This window comes from Nilaparvata lugens, chromosome 8 (assembly GCF_014356525.2).
Source record: "Nilaparvata lugens isolate BPH chromosome 8, ASM1435652v1, whole genome shotgun sequence".
NCBI classification, from domain to species: domain Eukaryota; kingdom Metazoa; phylum Arthropoda; class Insecta; order Hemiptera; family Delphacidae; genus Nilaparvata; species Nilaparvata lugens.
The window spans coordinates 46,926,245-46,942,874 of NC_052511.1; the positions used below are offsets into that span (position 1 = coordinate 46,926,245).

At 31.7% G+C, this 16,630-nt stretch overlaps 1 protein-coding gene across 2 annotated transcripts in view; it reads right to left on the minus strand.

Moving 5' to 3' along the window:
- The window catches only part of LOC111044054 (probable ATP-dependent RNA helicase DDX27), a 37,918-nt gene extending 36,605 nt beyond the window's left edge, over positions 1-1,313 (minus strand). Inside the window, exon 1 of one of the 2 annotated variants that reach the window (XM_022329107.2) lies at positions 1,076-1,313. In XM_022329107.2, the coding sequence (XP_022184799.2) occupies positions 1,076-1,150 (75 nt within the window). In that variant the 5' untranslated portion in view covers positions 1,151-1,313. The remainder of the gene's footprint in view (positions 1-1,075) is intronic. The other variant, XM_022329108.2, reaches the window with a different exon arrangement.
- Between the last annotated feature and the right edge of the window lie 15,317 nt (positions 1,314-16,630).

Here is a 16,630-nt window from a genome sequence, read left to right on the forward strand (position 1 = left end):
TGGTATTAATTGAAGCTAACAGTACACTCAGAAGTTTCCAACAAAGATTTCCATCAGAAACAGAGTGAAAAAAAGAAGTGCTGTTACAAACTTATCATTTTGATTAGAGAATATTAGAGTATGGGTCAAAACATGGTGGTGTGTCAAAGGTAGAGGGTGGCGGAGAATGTGGCTAAAAGTGTTAAAAACTATTGCATTGGAATAAATAATAATAAGGTGCGTACAGATATACGCGCCGCGAACATGAGCAATTCACTTTTAAGCAGCTGACTATATCTGTATTTTTACAGAAACGGTAAGATACAGATATAAAAGCTTGGCTTTAAGCAGCTGACTATATATTATGTATTTTTACAGAAACGGTATAAGATATAGATATAAAAAGCTTGGCATCAGCTAATTAAAATTGAATTGCTCATGTTCGCGGCGCGTAAATCTGTACGCACATATAGAGTGACAAAGTTAGGATAGAGGGAGAAGAAATTTTAATAAATGCATTTTTTTCAAAACTTAGTAGGCTGATTGCAAATAGTAATTCAATTCAAAAGAGAATTGATATTATCAAAATAAGAAAATAGTCACTTATCTAAAACACTACAAACTACAATAAAGGCTAAAGCTGCGTTTAAAAACAAAATTTTAATAACTACTTAATCCTTATAGATTCTATCAGGTGTGAGTGTACGTCCAGTGCCAACATACCTGTCATCAAATTTTTGGTTGGGATCGATTTTGTTTGTTATTATATTGAACGGAACTTGACAAACACATATGTTCATCATGTGTATAAGTTATGTTCAATCTAATAGAATCTATAAGGATTAAGTTATTAACATTTTGTTAATAACATTGATGTAAACACAGCTTAACTATTGACAGTATTGCACATAGATTTGGGCTACTAATAATTTTCAAAGGATACTGTGGCAATTTTCAGATTTCAACTGTTCCTCACAGAAATAATCATTAAAATTTGCAAAATATATTCAATTTTTGAAATTACAAACTTATTTGACAATTGCACTTGAATATAACTTGGTTGTAAATAAATACAATGTGTTTTGACATGACTTACTTCTTCTTCTTCGTCTGAAGTTTCTGAGTAATCTGGTACCTCGTCTTCATCACCTATAGTTTTTATTAGATCCATGTTATCTTTGAATGATAATATTACAAATTAATTAAGATACATAAAATTAATGATTAAATAATTTCAGAAACCACGTGAGAGCTTGGTTGTTGTTAGATGGCTTTGAGGTTATGTTCGATTTTGAGGTTAGTTTTTGTCGTCGAGTTTTGAATCGGCATAGAGCAGTGAGATATATAGAGTAGCTTGCTACTATGAAATTGTCAATGATTTTACGAATAATGATAACAAATTATAAATCTCCTATCTTCATAGATTAATATCGATTTGAGATTATTCTATGCGTAAAAAGTAAAGACAGAATTCAATTTGAGCTTTCTGATGAGATACTTTATCTTTTATTTAGCCCATGGACAGTGCTTCAGGTGAGCATTTTATCAACTGTAGTGAGGCTCACGTTATAATGGCAATGGAGAAAGATAGAACAACTTTGCCGATCCTCGGTCTTGTCAATGCCTTCTATGGAGGGTAACTGATACTGGTTTACTGATGTAATATTAACTGTTCATTCTCGTTTAAAATAATCAATTATATTTTATAAAGCAAGAAATCTTAATCAATGATTTCATAATCAAAAATAAATTTTTTGTTGATTAATTATATTTATACATTTTTAAAAATCAATCTGGCAACAGACCAAAGCGAGAAATAGATATAGTGTGGTCCACCTTATAATGGCAGTGGATAAAGATAGAAGAATAGCGATGCCGATTCTCTGCATTAATTAATTATATTTCTACACTGTCGAAAACATAATTGTCATCGTTGTGGACCTAGAAAATGATAGTACCACTTTGTCGAATGATAGACAAGGATAGCAAAACCAAAGTTGATCAAATACTGTCATTATAACGTGGACCTCACTATAGCGCTATTCGTTTTGTTGAATGATAGACAAGGATAGCAATACACAATTGCTAATTAACCATTAGCCATTTTGCCATTATAACGTGGACCTCACTGTCGTAGCTGGTATGCTGGTCATTATAATCACAAAAACTGAGCTCATTGAAAATCTTATTTATTTTGAGATAAAAATGTCATTTTATTCAGATAAAAATGAACATAGTTTTATGAACATCATATTAAACACACTTCCTCAATTATATTTCATTCGTCAAAAAGATATATTCTTTCAATTACTAAATAATACATTTTGATATCGAGATTGAATATTTTATCAACTAACTATATTTCTAAATCATTACAAAAAAATCTGGCAACGTTGTGGATCTAGAAAATGATAGCGCTATCTGCTTTGTTGAATGATAGACAAGGATAGCAACACCAATGCTGATCAAATACTGCCATTATAACGTGGACCTCACTATATGGGTCAGATGCTGGCTACAACGTGACTCTCGCTTTACATGTCCATCCACGGTATTGATTTATTACAATTTTGAGAAAGCATTGGCGTCGGATATGATTATCCTTTCCAAGAAATGTTGAAGTGAAATATTTGACATGATAAACAGTATTTCACATTAGAGTGCCATGAGGCGGTCGGTCTTTTCCTGGGATAAGGCATATGTAACGCATATATAAGGCATAAATAAGGCATATATAAGGCAAATATACGGCATATGGCACTTGAAACTTAGGGATTAGGTGTCTCTTTACAGAAAATCATTTCTCAGAACTCGAGTATTGATTCAATATGCTGCATTTAGATCTTTCTCTCCATATTATCTTTCTCCTACTTTTCTATTTAAAACCATCTCCTTTCTTTCTTTCTCTTTCTCTCTTCACCATCTCCTTCTCCTCTTCCTCATCATCATCCTACTTCTTCTTCTTACTCCTTCACCTCTTCCTCTTCCTCTTATTCTTCTCCTCCTCCTCCTCCTCCTACTCCTCCTCCTCCTCCACTTCCCCTTTCTTCTCCTCCTTCTTCTTCTTCCTCTTCCCTTTTCTTCTTCTTTTTCCTGCTTTACTCTCCTTATTCTTGCCGTCTCTTTCATAACTGAAGGAAGGAAGACAGAAATATTGAATTAATATTTATCTATTCCATATTTTTCTGAGAATTCAATGTTGTTTAACTATTCAAGAAATTTGACAAGATGTCAAGAATATTGAATCAACACTATTATAGCTATTCATATTTTCCTGAGAATTCAATGTTGATTATAACTATTTGAGGAACTTGTTTTTGTTGACTGAATTTGATGAGCTAATCAATGATTCATAATGATAACATCAACAACAAATACATCTTCTAAAATATGTTCTCAGAAAATTTATTGTTGTCCTTTACTGTAGGCTATACTTTGACTTGAGTGCTTAGTTTAGAATTGTTATTATGTACCTAGGCCTATATTATTGAAAGAATTAATAAATTCATGAATACAATCAGTTACATTACAGATCAGGGTACCTTATAATATTGAATGAAAAAGACTGAGAAATTGAATTTGAATTCAATATGAATAATTACCACAATATCAACTTCTCAACTACACAAAAAGTGGTACCTTATAATCTTGGCCCATACTAGTTAAATAATTTTTTCATGAATATTTTTTATTTAAATTCCAACCATTCTCCACTATAATTTTATTGTGGTGGTGTGAATATTAAAAAAATGCAAACTTTCACAGTTTGATATATTAACCTAAAAGAGGAAGCTAAATTAATGTTTTCTCTCATTATTGAAAATCATTACATGATATATGACTCGTATACAAAATACAGAAACATAAATTACAACATAAATACTCTATAATATATCATATATATATATAAGCGAAATGGCACTCACTGACTGACTGACTGACTCACTCACTCGCAGAACTAAAAATCTACCAGACCAAAAACGTTCAATTTGGTAGGTATGTTCAGTTGGCCCTTTAGAGGCGCACTAAGAAATCTTTTGGCAATATTTTTAACTCTAAGGGTGGTTTTTAAGGGTTTAAGGTTCGTCTTTTAGCATGTATATTCTTCTTATTCCAATCTCTCTTAATTATAATTGAAAAATGTCCATACCATATGTTAATATAGAACTATAATCTAGAGAGAGTACCTCTTCGAAACAGTTGTTAACTGGGAACTAAATTAATAATTTTGTCAGCTTGGCATTAAGTTGAGTTGACTTAGTTAGGTTGGCACCAAGTTGAAGATTGAAATTCATTTATCGCGGAAAAATTGATTGGGTATCTGGCTAAACGGATATGCCAAGCGAAGCGAGCCTGACGGCTAGTATATCATATGAGTAATAAGTATTTATTCAGATATCCATAATATTAGTGTTCATGGATACCCCAAGTGGCTAATTTCAGCTTATGGGGTGTTGTTCTAATACATTAAGTTACCTATTCTATCAGATTTGCAAGGAATTGATAAAAATAATTCCTTCTTCTTCATGTGTTATTTTTTGGATTATTCTTATAGTATCATACTAAATTGGTACAAATCATGATGATGTAGGATTTAATCAGGAATAGATTATAGATAAAGATAGATTTTGTGTAAAACAAGATAAAGTATATAGACGCCTAACTAAATAATGATTATCGTTAAAAACTATGATAAATTATGTTTTTATAAGGATTCTTCTATAGTAGCCTACTTATATTGATGAAATTGTACATTTTCATGATATCAAATTTCATAACAATTTTTTTTCATTTCATTTTTTTTTTCATCCCACTGACCACCTATGAAAGGGGTATAAGGATTTGTCAATTATAATCTAAGTCGTCAATCTTTGCATTCTATAATGCAAAAAGAATTCCTCACTGGAATAAGGACAAACCTGCAACAACTCCTGCAACAATTGTTGTAATTTCATAAAATCACCAAGTTCTCTGTCATATACATGAAATTAACAATAACAATTCAATCATTTTTCCATTGAAAAACGTACGGCACTGTACCATATAATAATATTATAATTCTTGGACTGAATACTTTTGTGAAAACTAAAATTGTAACACATTTTTCTCTTTATAGGGCTACTGTTTTTCCTTATTTGTGACAGGAAATCATTAAAATGCGCGGAAATTAATGAAGAAACAAGCGAACTAAATTTGATAAACGAATTTGAAGCACCTGCTGTTCATGGGAAGCAGGAAAATCCAGTGTTGAAATTCTTGGAAATCAGAGATTGAAATTGTATCATTCAAAGCTCAGCTAGTTGACTTTGAGTTGAGTTGCTTAGTAAACTTTATTGTGAACTTAAATTAGTAACATACAACACTCCTGACGGCACTCTGCCAAGGAGATTACGCTGACAAAAAATATGTATATTAACATTTACTTGATTATTTTCAAAAATGTAATCAATTTCGTTTAATAAAAGCCTTTATTTATTTAAATTAGTACAACACTGACTACTGTATCACCATCAACATTATGCTGCTAATGATGATGATGATTATTATAGCTAGATGACTTTATTCTGATATGCTAATGAAAAGGTTTATCTAATATTTCCTATAAATCTCATATTCAAGAACTCTACCCTGAGTTCCCCCATCTATAAAATTAATCCATTTCCAAGGCTAGGAATAAATTATGTATTTAACACAGCCTCACGAATTCACAATGAAATTACATATATTCTGGGATCATGATCAGAATAATAGAGTGTATTGTATGAAGTATATTATAAGATACATAATTTATTCGCCATCAAATTGTATTTTTTCTTTAAGGCCGCTTACGCTCAAAAACACACTAAATCCATTGTCAAAACACTCTATCACTTAAATTTTAAAAACACTTATGAAGTGAAATTGCACTCAAAATTTGTAGTGACGATCGTTTCGCCCTGTTTTCATCATAGACTATAGAAACTTACTCTAATTCCCAGGTTATGTATGGAAAGGGCGGATAAAGGTAGAGGAATCAGTGAGAACTAATAGGTAGTAACATCATTTTTACTTCATAATGGTTTTTAAAATTTAAGTTTTATTTCAATAGTGAAAAACTATGCATATGCAACACAGTAATGACTCCATAACTTTTAAATAATTCATATTTTTAACGAGATAGGAGATATATTAAATAAAAAGACTAAGAAATTGTCAAATACCACAGATTTATTGATAGTTAGAAAGACCGGTTTCGGTTGTTACACCATTGTCAATCCTTGATAAACTCAGAGATTAGAGATAACTCCAAACAATATTGATTTTGAATTGAATTTAATTTTGAATTGTCTGTTATGATTCAACCACAGTTATTGGTCAAGTTGTGAAAACGTTTGATTTGAGATAGCTCCACAAACAGAAAATCGCAGGTGGACAGATCAGGCCTTGCTGCCCCGAAAACACACCAAATCAATTCTCTGGAAAATTCATTACTGTGCTTGTAAATAATTCATATTTCCATATTCCATATGAATGATGTTACTTGGAATAAAACATTAGAACAATATTGATTTCAGGCCTTTATATCCCCAAAAATAGACGCTACATCAATTCTCAGAACACTTTATTACTGTGCTTGTAAATAATTCATACTTCCATATTCCATAAATTATGTTATTTGGAGAAAACATTAGATCAATATTGATTTCACCCCTCAATACCCCCAAAAACAGACGCTACATCAATTTTCAGAACACTTTATAACTGTGCTTGTAAATACCGGTAATTCATATTTCCATATTCCATATAAGTGATTTTATTTGGAAAAAAACCCTAGAACAATATTGATTTCAGCCCTCAATACCCCCAAAAACAGATACTACTGTACACCAATTCTCAGAACACTTCATTGCTGTGCTTGTAAATAATTCATATTTCGATATTCCATGTAAGTGATGTTATTTGGGATAAAAACATTAGAACAATATTGATTTGAAGCCTTTATACCCCCAAAAACAGACACTAAATCAATTCTCAGAACACTCCATTTCTTGTCAATAATTAACAGGCTATTTCAATCCAAATTACCTAACATAACAAGTGATTTTCAAGCTTCCAAGCCCCCTAAAACCTCTCTAAAACAATCATAATTCTCAGAACACACTCAATCATCTGTTAAAATTATTACGATCTAAAGTACAACAATGTTCATCATCTGTTAATAATTAACAATCCAAATTGCAATAACAAATATAATTGATTGTCAAGTCTACTCCAAGCCTCGAAGAACCATCTCTATATAATTTACAACCTAAATTACAACAAAATAATTGATTTGAAGCCTCCAAACGTCGAAAACCTCATTAAATCAATTCTCAGAATAAACAACATATTTGAATGTTGCATAATTAATTATCCAGAAATATATCTTTATATCACAATAAGGCTCAACTCACACTTACGCGACTCAGGTCGAAAAGAGACTCGACTCTAGTCGAGAGCATGTGTTTCCAAATGGTGACACTCAGACCAGTCGATTCTAGTCTCCGCGAAGTCACCATTTGAGAACACATGCTCTCGACTAGAGTCGAGTCTCTTCTCGACCTGAGTCGCCTAAGTGTGAGTTGAGCCTATGAGTTGGATAGTAGGTAGACTACATTATCATTCCGATATTATATCATAGAGAAACAATATAGCATAAGTAGATATCCCATGGTATAGGGCGTTTATGTCGTAACTTTTACTGTTATCTCAAGCTGATAGTCCACGTATTTCTTTCCCAAAAAGGTGTAAGACACTGGTAGTCTCTCATATTGTGCCGTTCATACACTCTCACCCCAACAAAACAGTAAAAATCTACAGTAATGGACAGTAATCGACTTGAGATAACAGTAATAGTTGCTACATAAACGCCCTATACCATGGGATATCTACTTACGCTATTGTTTCTCTATGATTATATCCAATGAATAAGCGTCAAGTAAATTTGAAAAAATATAAAATCTTGAATAATAGCTAACATTCTCGTTCTTTATTCTAGTTTATTCAATTCCTCCCTACTTCTGTATAAATTCTATTAAATTTTCCAGTCCAATTTGTGCTGGGCAAGCATTATATTGTTATTGCAAGAAATAGCATGAATAAAAATATTAGTATATTAATATCATATTTATGAATATTAGTGAATTTGAGTAGGCTACATAGTATTACCTCTATACCCTCTTTTGAACATTCATTGCCTGAACTATAGTCTGTGCAAAATAAGTTGAGACTTGGCCTTCCATCTGAAGAAATTACAGGGTTAATTATATAATGATACTGTTTTATTTTATGTACAGTAACTAATTTCTATTATCATAATACCTATATAATTTTATGTAGGTACTCTATAATAATTTATTTATAAGTCCTCAATCAACCAGTCTATACAATCAATAAAATATTTTACTATTTTCAGTTTCAACAATTTTCAAATTCAAGTTTGATTTTAAATTTTCAAGTTTAATATTCAATAATTATTATTGTTATTTTCAATATTTTGTAAAAACTAATATACCTATCCTTGATCTAGGTGAGAAGGATATTATTCATTTTTGTTCAACATTTTTTGATTTTATGCAATTTACATTGTTTATATTTGAGGATAAAGATGTTCCAATTCAATTACATTTTCATAATTTGAACTTCTGTGGAAAACAAAGTATAAATAAATAATCTTTTGTCAACTTTCTGAGCTGTGTAGTTGATAATCCAACTTAGTTCTTATTGACATATTTTATTATTTTTATGATTATATAATAAAAAATGTTTTATACTTCAGAGTATAAAATAAAAAAAAATTTAGAGGAAGAAGGAGGTATGTACTGTTTTTAATTATTTTTTAAATAAAACATAGCAAAATATAAATTAATAAAACAAAATAAAACTTGTAGCACCCTTTATTTATTAAAAAACTTAAAATAGTTGAACAACTAGTGCTACAAGTGCTACAAGGGTGCTACAAGTTTTATTTTGTTTTATTAATTTAAAAGCAGCCCTTTCAATAAGTGTTTTAGAAAATATAATTTATATAATATGCAATATAAGAAACTACATACTTATAGTATATATATAAATTGAAAACTATATATATTTGCTAGCATAGTAGAAGTAGACACCCAAGAAATTCTTCCTCAAATATCTCAAAACTTAAATTTTGTAACATATCCCCTTCATCCACTTAGCCCTTCAATAAATAATCTTTTGTCAACTGTAAGAACTGTGTAGTTGATATTCTGACAACTTAGTTCTTATTCACATATTTTTTATTATTTTCATGATTTTTTCAACACTTTGAGCCGTGTTTTGGAGTTGATTTTGTGGCAAATTCGTTTTTATTCTTCATCGTTCATGTGTATTTGGTATTTAAGATGGTATTTTGGTATTCAACAATAGTATTTTGGTATTCGAGTATGATAACTAATGGTACTTGGAACAAAACATACAAATTGGATTGCCTGCTGGATTTATATGGGTATAGGTTATTTATTTTATAATTATTATTAAACGAAATTCCAATTAAATGCTGTGAATCACCCCGAAGACTTCTGCTACTGCAAATATTGACAACAGGGTAAACAGGCTTCAAATTTATCAAGTTTTTTAATATTTTTCAATTTTTTAATGCATTTTCAAGTGTAATAATAATTTGTTTCATCTTTCTGATCAACCGAGATACAACATTTTTAGTATAATGTTTATTTGGACTGTAAATTTTTGTGATCTTTATAAAAGTGTTTTCATAACCTCATTTGGACTATTTTTATCAAAATTAGGGAGAGGAACAGTTTTGGGTTTATCCTGTTGATTCTCTCCCAATCATTAATTTGATGTTGTGATTAAGGAATGTAATAAATGTAAATGTAATAAATGTAACAGCTAGATGGGAGAATCTATTATTTCGTTTAATAATTATTATTCATTAATCAGCATTTGAACAAATGCAACTTTCAATTTATTTCCATCTATTTATTTTATTTTTTCGGTGTCATGTAACCCATGTCAGAGGTATTTATTTAATTTAATAAAAATACTAAGAAATTGTCAAAAACCACAGATTTATTGATACTTAGAAAGACCGGTTTCGGTTGTTACACCGTTGTCAATCTCTGATCAGTTGATCAGTTGATCAGAGATTGACAATGGTTTAACAACCGAAACCGGTCTTTCTAAGTATCAATAAATCTGTGGTTTTTGGCAATTTCTTAGTATTTTTATTTAATATGAATAATCACCACAATATCAACTTCTCAACTACACAAAAAGTATTTATTAAACACGAAAAAAAACATTCACAACATGGAAAAAAGTCCTTCATACACTTGGATTAATTTCCATAAAACGATCATGTAGCATCCCACTATAGAGTTTATGTAATACATTTTTTATTGTCTAAAACTACCGTGTAGCAGCCCACTATAGAGTCCATGTAGGTAATAAATTTTTATTGTCTAAATTCGTTGTTTGAATTCTATTCTAAATCATCAACCTTGAAGGTTAAATCCAACACACAATTGAACTAAAGAATTGTTTTTGAAGAGGCAATTATTGTAAGAGAAAACAATCTTGTAATAGATTATCATTGTTCTTAGAAGACAATCCAAATATAGCTCTCTGGCTTTCAAATTTCATGAGACTTTCAACTCTATATATGTGCATCGATTCATTATTGTTCATACTTTAGACTTTCACACATTATTAATGTGTTTACGTATTTTATATTACGTATATTAATGTGTATGCATTTATTGTTTACTAGCAGGTAACCCGTGCTTCGCAAGGGTCTTATTTTATACTTGACAAACTGAAAACTTGATGTGATTAAATCTTGGAGAATTTAAAACAGGCCTATAACCATCCTCGGTTAATTAAGAATCTATATGCAAAATTTCAAGTTAATCAGTCCAGTAGTTCAGACGTAATGGTGCGTCAAACATATACTAGACAAACTAAGAACTTGACTTAATGAAATCTTGAAGAATTGAAAATAGGCCTAAAACCATCCTCGGTTAATTAAGAATCTATATGCAAAATTTCAAGTTGATCAGTCCAGTAGTTCAGACGTGATGATGCGTCAAACATATACTTGACAAACTAAAAACTTGACTTAATGAAATCTTGAAGAATTGGAAAATAGGCCTAAAACCATCCTCGGTTAATTAAGAGTCTATATGCGAAATTTCAAGTTAATCAGTCCAGTAGTTCAGACGTAATGATGCGTCAAACATGTACTTGACAAACTAAAAACTTGACGTAATGAAATCTTGAAGAATTGAATCAACCATCCTCGGTTGATTAATAATCTATATGCAAAATTTCAAGTTGATCAGTCCAGTAGTTCAGACGTGATGATGCGTCAAACATATACTTGACAAACTAAAAACTTGACTTAATGAAATCTTGAAGAATTGGAAAATAGGCCTAAAACCATCCTCGGTTAATTAAGAGTCTATATGCGAAATTTCAAGTTAATCAGTCCAGTAGTTCAGACGTAATGATGCGTCAAACATGTACTTGACAAACTAAAAACTTGACGTAATGAAATCTTGAAGAATTGAATCAACCATCCTCGGTTGATTAATAATCTATATGCAAAATTTCAAGTTAATCAATTGAGTAGTTGAGACGTGATGATGTGTCAAACATAATTTTCCTATCACATACATGAATTAGTCAGTTCTTTCCTTTATTATAAGCCTATTATAGTATAGATAATTTCATTGTTAATACAGTAGGCTCTTTAGAATATATAGCTATACAGTATACATAGCTTACAAGTAGGCCTACACAGTCTTGTAACATCAGGTTCATATCTATAGATATAATCTGAATGCTGGAGCTTGAAACACTATAGTGAGGTCCACGTTATAATGGCAGTGGAGAAAGATAGAAGAACAACGTTGCCGATCCTCTGTCTTGTCAATGCCTTCTATAGACGGTAGCTGATACAGGTTTATTGATGTTATATCAACTGTTCATTCTCGTTAAAAAATTATCAATTATAGGCTATTATTACGCACGAAATTATATTTTTCAATGATTTCATAATTAAGATGAAATATTTTGTTAATTAATTATCAATTCTACATTGTCAAAAGACGATCTGACAACAGATCAAAGCGAGGAAGAGATAACGCTATCCGCTTTGTTGAATGATAGACAAGGATAGCAATACCATTGCTAATCAAACACTGCCATTATAACGTGGACCTCACTATAGTTTTGTTGTGTAAATTCCACAAATGGCTTTTATTTGTGACGTCATCCAAACTTCTCTGAACTGGTATCAAATTAACTATTGTGAAATTCACTCTTTCAACTGTCAGCATTGTTTCAATGGGAAGCATAGATGTTATTCAATAAGAAATGCTGACAGTTTTGAATGAATGTCACTTTAAATTGCCTTTTCCGGAAATTTGATTGTTCTGCTACGTCTTTGAAAGGCCTATTCTAAAGTCACTGCTATAGTGAGGTCCACGTTATAATGACAGTATTTGATCTACTTTGGTTTTGCTATCCTTGTCTATCATTCGACAAAGCCGGTGGTACTATCCTTTTCCAGGTTCACAACGATGCCAATTATGTTTTTGACAGTGTAAAAATATAATTAATTATGCAGAGAATCGGCATCGCTATTCTTCTATCTTTATCCACTGCCATTATAACGTGGACCTCACTATAGCCTATTGAATTGTATTCTAATTTACTTCTATAGTGCGGTCCACATTATAATGGCAGTGAAGAAAGATAGGCGCACAGCGTTGCCGATTCTCTGCCTTCCCACTGCCTTCTACCTGATACCGTAATATCTTATGTAATATTAACTGTTCATTCTTGTTAAGATTAATCTATTATATTTTATTTGTTAAGTGAATATATTTCTCAATGATTTTTCATAATACTCAGATTTAATAGACTACTTTGTCAATTAATTATTTTTCTACATTGTTGAAAACGATAGCAAAGTTGCGGAGCTAGAAATATGCGGTCCATATGAATAAAGTTGAGCATTTGCTTATACTTCTAAAATATGGAGCATATGCTTCATTTTCTATGAATAAACGTGAGCAAAACCTTTTGCTCATGCTCATCAAAGAAATAGTTTGAGCATTTGCTAAAAATTAAAAGCTTGTATAATTGTATGAATAAACTAGAGCACTCAAGTTTTGATGCAAATGCTTCAAAAAAGGTGAGTCTAGTCTGGAGCAGCTTTTCACCTTTTGCTCATAGTAAAATGGCTCAACTAATTCGTGTAAGAGGTAACTATACTAGATACGATCACAACCAATAGTTGAGAACTATAAAACTCTTTTTAGATTCAACCATGATATAATTATCACTATTATTCCTACAAAAGAATAAATACAAAAGATATCTATCCGATATAAAGATAGCCATCACAGAATAGGAAATAGGCATTCAAGAAGATGAGAGTGTAGTAGACGCTTATGAGAAGGCTATATTGAGATTATAAGATTATGCTGAAGATTATTACAGAGATGACATTTTTCACGCTATTATTTCAAAATTCAGAGCTCAACTAACCTAAAACTCAATTCATGGATAGAGAACAGAGCAGACGACCAAACACAAGCGGTGTCTATACTTGCATATTAAGCGTTTCCGTGAGCTATAAAAACAAAGTAAGGCTACAATAGCGAATCAGCTGATGAAAAATCTTAAAAGTACGTGAGCATTTGCTCCAGAGTTCAGGAGCATAAGGAAAGAGTATAAGATAAAGCTTATTCATAGTAGTAGTTCTGTGAACAGTAGACCTCACGCAGTATTCTCATCCACAAGGACCTGATTGAACTATAGACATGGAATACAGCAATAGACTGCTTCTCCACACATCTGTGTAATCACGTGTCAGCTGATTTATGATGAATAATTCTATAGTATGATTTTCACTCTATATTGGCGTATGGGAGGCTCTTTTTCCTTTTATATTATCCTTTAAATGTAAAATTTCCAAAACCTTGTATATACGTCGACGCACAATTAAAAAAGGAACATACCTGTCAAATTTCATGGAATCTATTACCGCGTTTCGCCGTGAATGCGCAACATAATTATAACAAATAAAACATTTAAACATTCAACATTTAAACATTAAGAGAAATGCCAAACCGTCGACTTGAATCTGAGACCTCACTTCGCTCGGTCAATAAATGAGCCAATGCTTTGCTTCGAGCATTATGCTCTGTTTTTATTAACAATTATGCCCCTATAAGCATATATATTAGCATCTGCTTTGTCAAATAAATAATAATAATAAAATAATAAAATAATAATAATAAATAAATGTTTATTTCCCAAAAAAACTAAAACTACAACATCAATTAACACAAATATTAGATAAATTACATATTACATACAATAGTTAGTTACAAAAAATTCTTATAATGTGTCCTCTACTTGTTTAGTTTTTTGTGTGTGGAAATTGACCTACTCCACTATGGCGTACCATGTTCTAGAGTAGGTTTTGTTGTTTTTTTGTGCGTATTATTAATTAGTTAGTGTTTAGTAAGTCATTAGGTGGTTAGTTGTTATTTGAAATAATGTTTTCTATGTTCTGTCTTCCTTTGCTCATCAACCAATTGTGTACTATTGTTTTGACTTTCTAGGATGATTAATCTGCTTAAAGTTTGCAGGAGTAGATTATATAATTTGGTGCTAAATGATTGAAATGTCTCTGGTATAGTGCCTTCCTTGCAACACTAGTGATGAGAAGATTCCTGTATCTGGTGTTGTGGTTGTGGTTTCCTGGTTTGAAATGTTGTTGGGTTCTTGTGTAATCTGCATAGTATCTCCTTGGAGTAAAGCTGTCTTGGATCCATCACATCAAACTCATTGAATAGCTGGTCTGATGAATAGCGTGGAGGCTTCTGGTTGATGACCCTCATGATCAGCTTCTGTACCCTGAGGAGCGGTTCAATGTGCAAGAAGCTTGCACCTCCCCATCCCACAATCACATACAGCATGAGGGACTGAGCTAGAGAGAATAGATAACTCTTAGACATCCCTTGTCGACCAGTGTCCTCAGAATCCTGAATCTGCAGATAGTCTTCCTTAGTCTCCCGCATAATTCATTGAGATGATGATCCCAGCGCAGAAAAGAGTCCATTGTAACTCCCAGGTATTTCTGTGACTGTTTCCTGCGAACTGTGTATGAAGTGTTATTCCGTTGATTCTTGATTACTATCTCATCTCCTGTTGGCTAGATAGATAAGGATAGCAACATCAATGTTAATCAAATAGTGCCATTATAATGTGGACCTCTCTGTATTACATTCCACATTCTTTTTAAATTTCCTTATATAGTGATATAATTATCACTATTATTCCTACAAAAGAATAATACAAAAGATACCTATCCGATCTAAAGATATATATATATCGTTTAGGATATATTATCCTGAATATATTTAGGATATATTTATTTAGGATAATAAATCCTAAATAATGATTAAGGATTTATTAAGCCTCATCACTTGGGGCTTAATAAATCTTGAGAATGATTTATATTTATTTATACACTCTAAATAAAGGAAATTAGTTTTATAGTTCTCCTCCTCCTCCGCCTCCTCTTCCTCCTCCTTCTCCTCTTCCTCCACCAACTTCTCCTCCTCCTCCTCCTCCTCCTCCTCCTCCTCCTTCTCCTACCTCTCCTCCTCCTCCTCCTCCTCCTAATCCTCCTCCTCCTCATTCCCTCTACCTCCTCCTCTCTATCATCTCCTTAACACCTCCTCTTGTCCATTCACCTCTTCAGGGGGTTTGAAAAAAGGGGTACTTATCAGAACTTACCCCCCCAAAAAATCTCCACATCATTGATCTACAAGTTAGAAGAAGCTTTTCCGTTTTTCATCTTCTTTTGAAATCGACGGCCACAATTTTCCTTCTAGACTTTCCTCTCCTGGAAATCCTCCAGCAACGTAAAACCAATGAAAAGGCAGGGGAAAAGTGCAGACTGAGTTTTCCTCATTTTCCTACTTAGGTACAGATTTATTCAGTTTGTTTGAAAACTATTAGGCAGATAAGATGGACGTAGAGAGCGGTGTTTTATTTTGAGAAAATTAGTCAAAATGAACATCGAATTTTCATAAATTCATCAATGAAAGACAGGGAAAAAGCAGTCTGAATTTTCCTTATTTTCTTACTTAGGGGCAGATTTATTTTATGCAGATGAGAAAGGAGTATTTCCTTTTGAGAAATTGTGAACCAAATTAATATACACTTATAATTTCATGCATAAAACGTAATTTTTATTAAAAATATGGGAAGATTTTGAATTGTAGATGTTACAAAGACAACCGTTCAATCCTGAAATATGACTTGTGATTTTCAAGATTTGATCATTCTAAAACATGAAGCTTAGATTGGATTAGGATTCTTCATTATTGTAAGTTGAACAAATTTTACAAGATTTAAAAAAATATATTACTATTATTATGGAAGAAGAAGGAGAAGAAGCAGATGGGGAGAATAGAATGATGATGGAGGAGAAGATGAAAAGGAGAAAGAACAAAATATATCAGTCTTACGAAAAATCAGTAGATAATGTGGAGAAAGGAGAGAGGAGGAAAAAGCAGTAGAAAGTAGAAGAGGTAGAAGAAGAAAGAGACAGGAGAAGAAA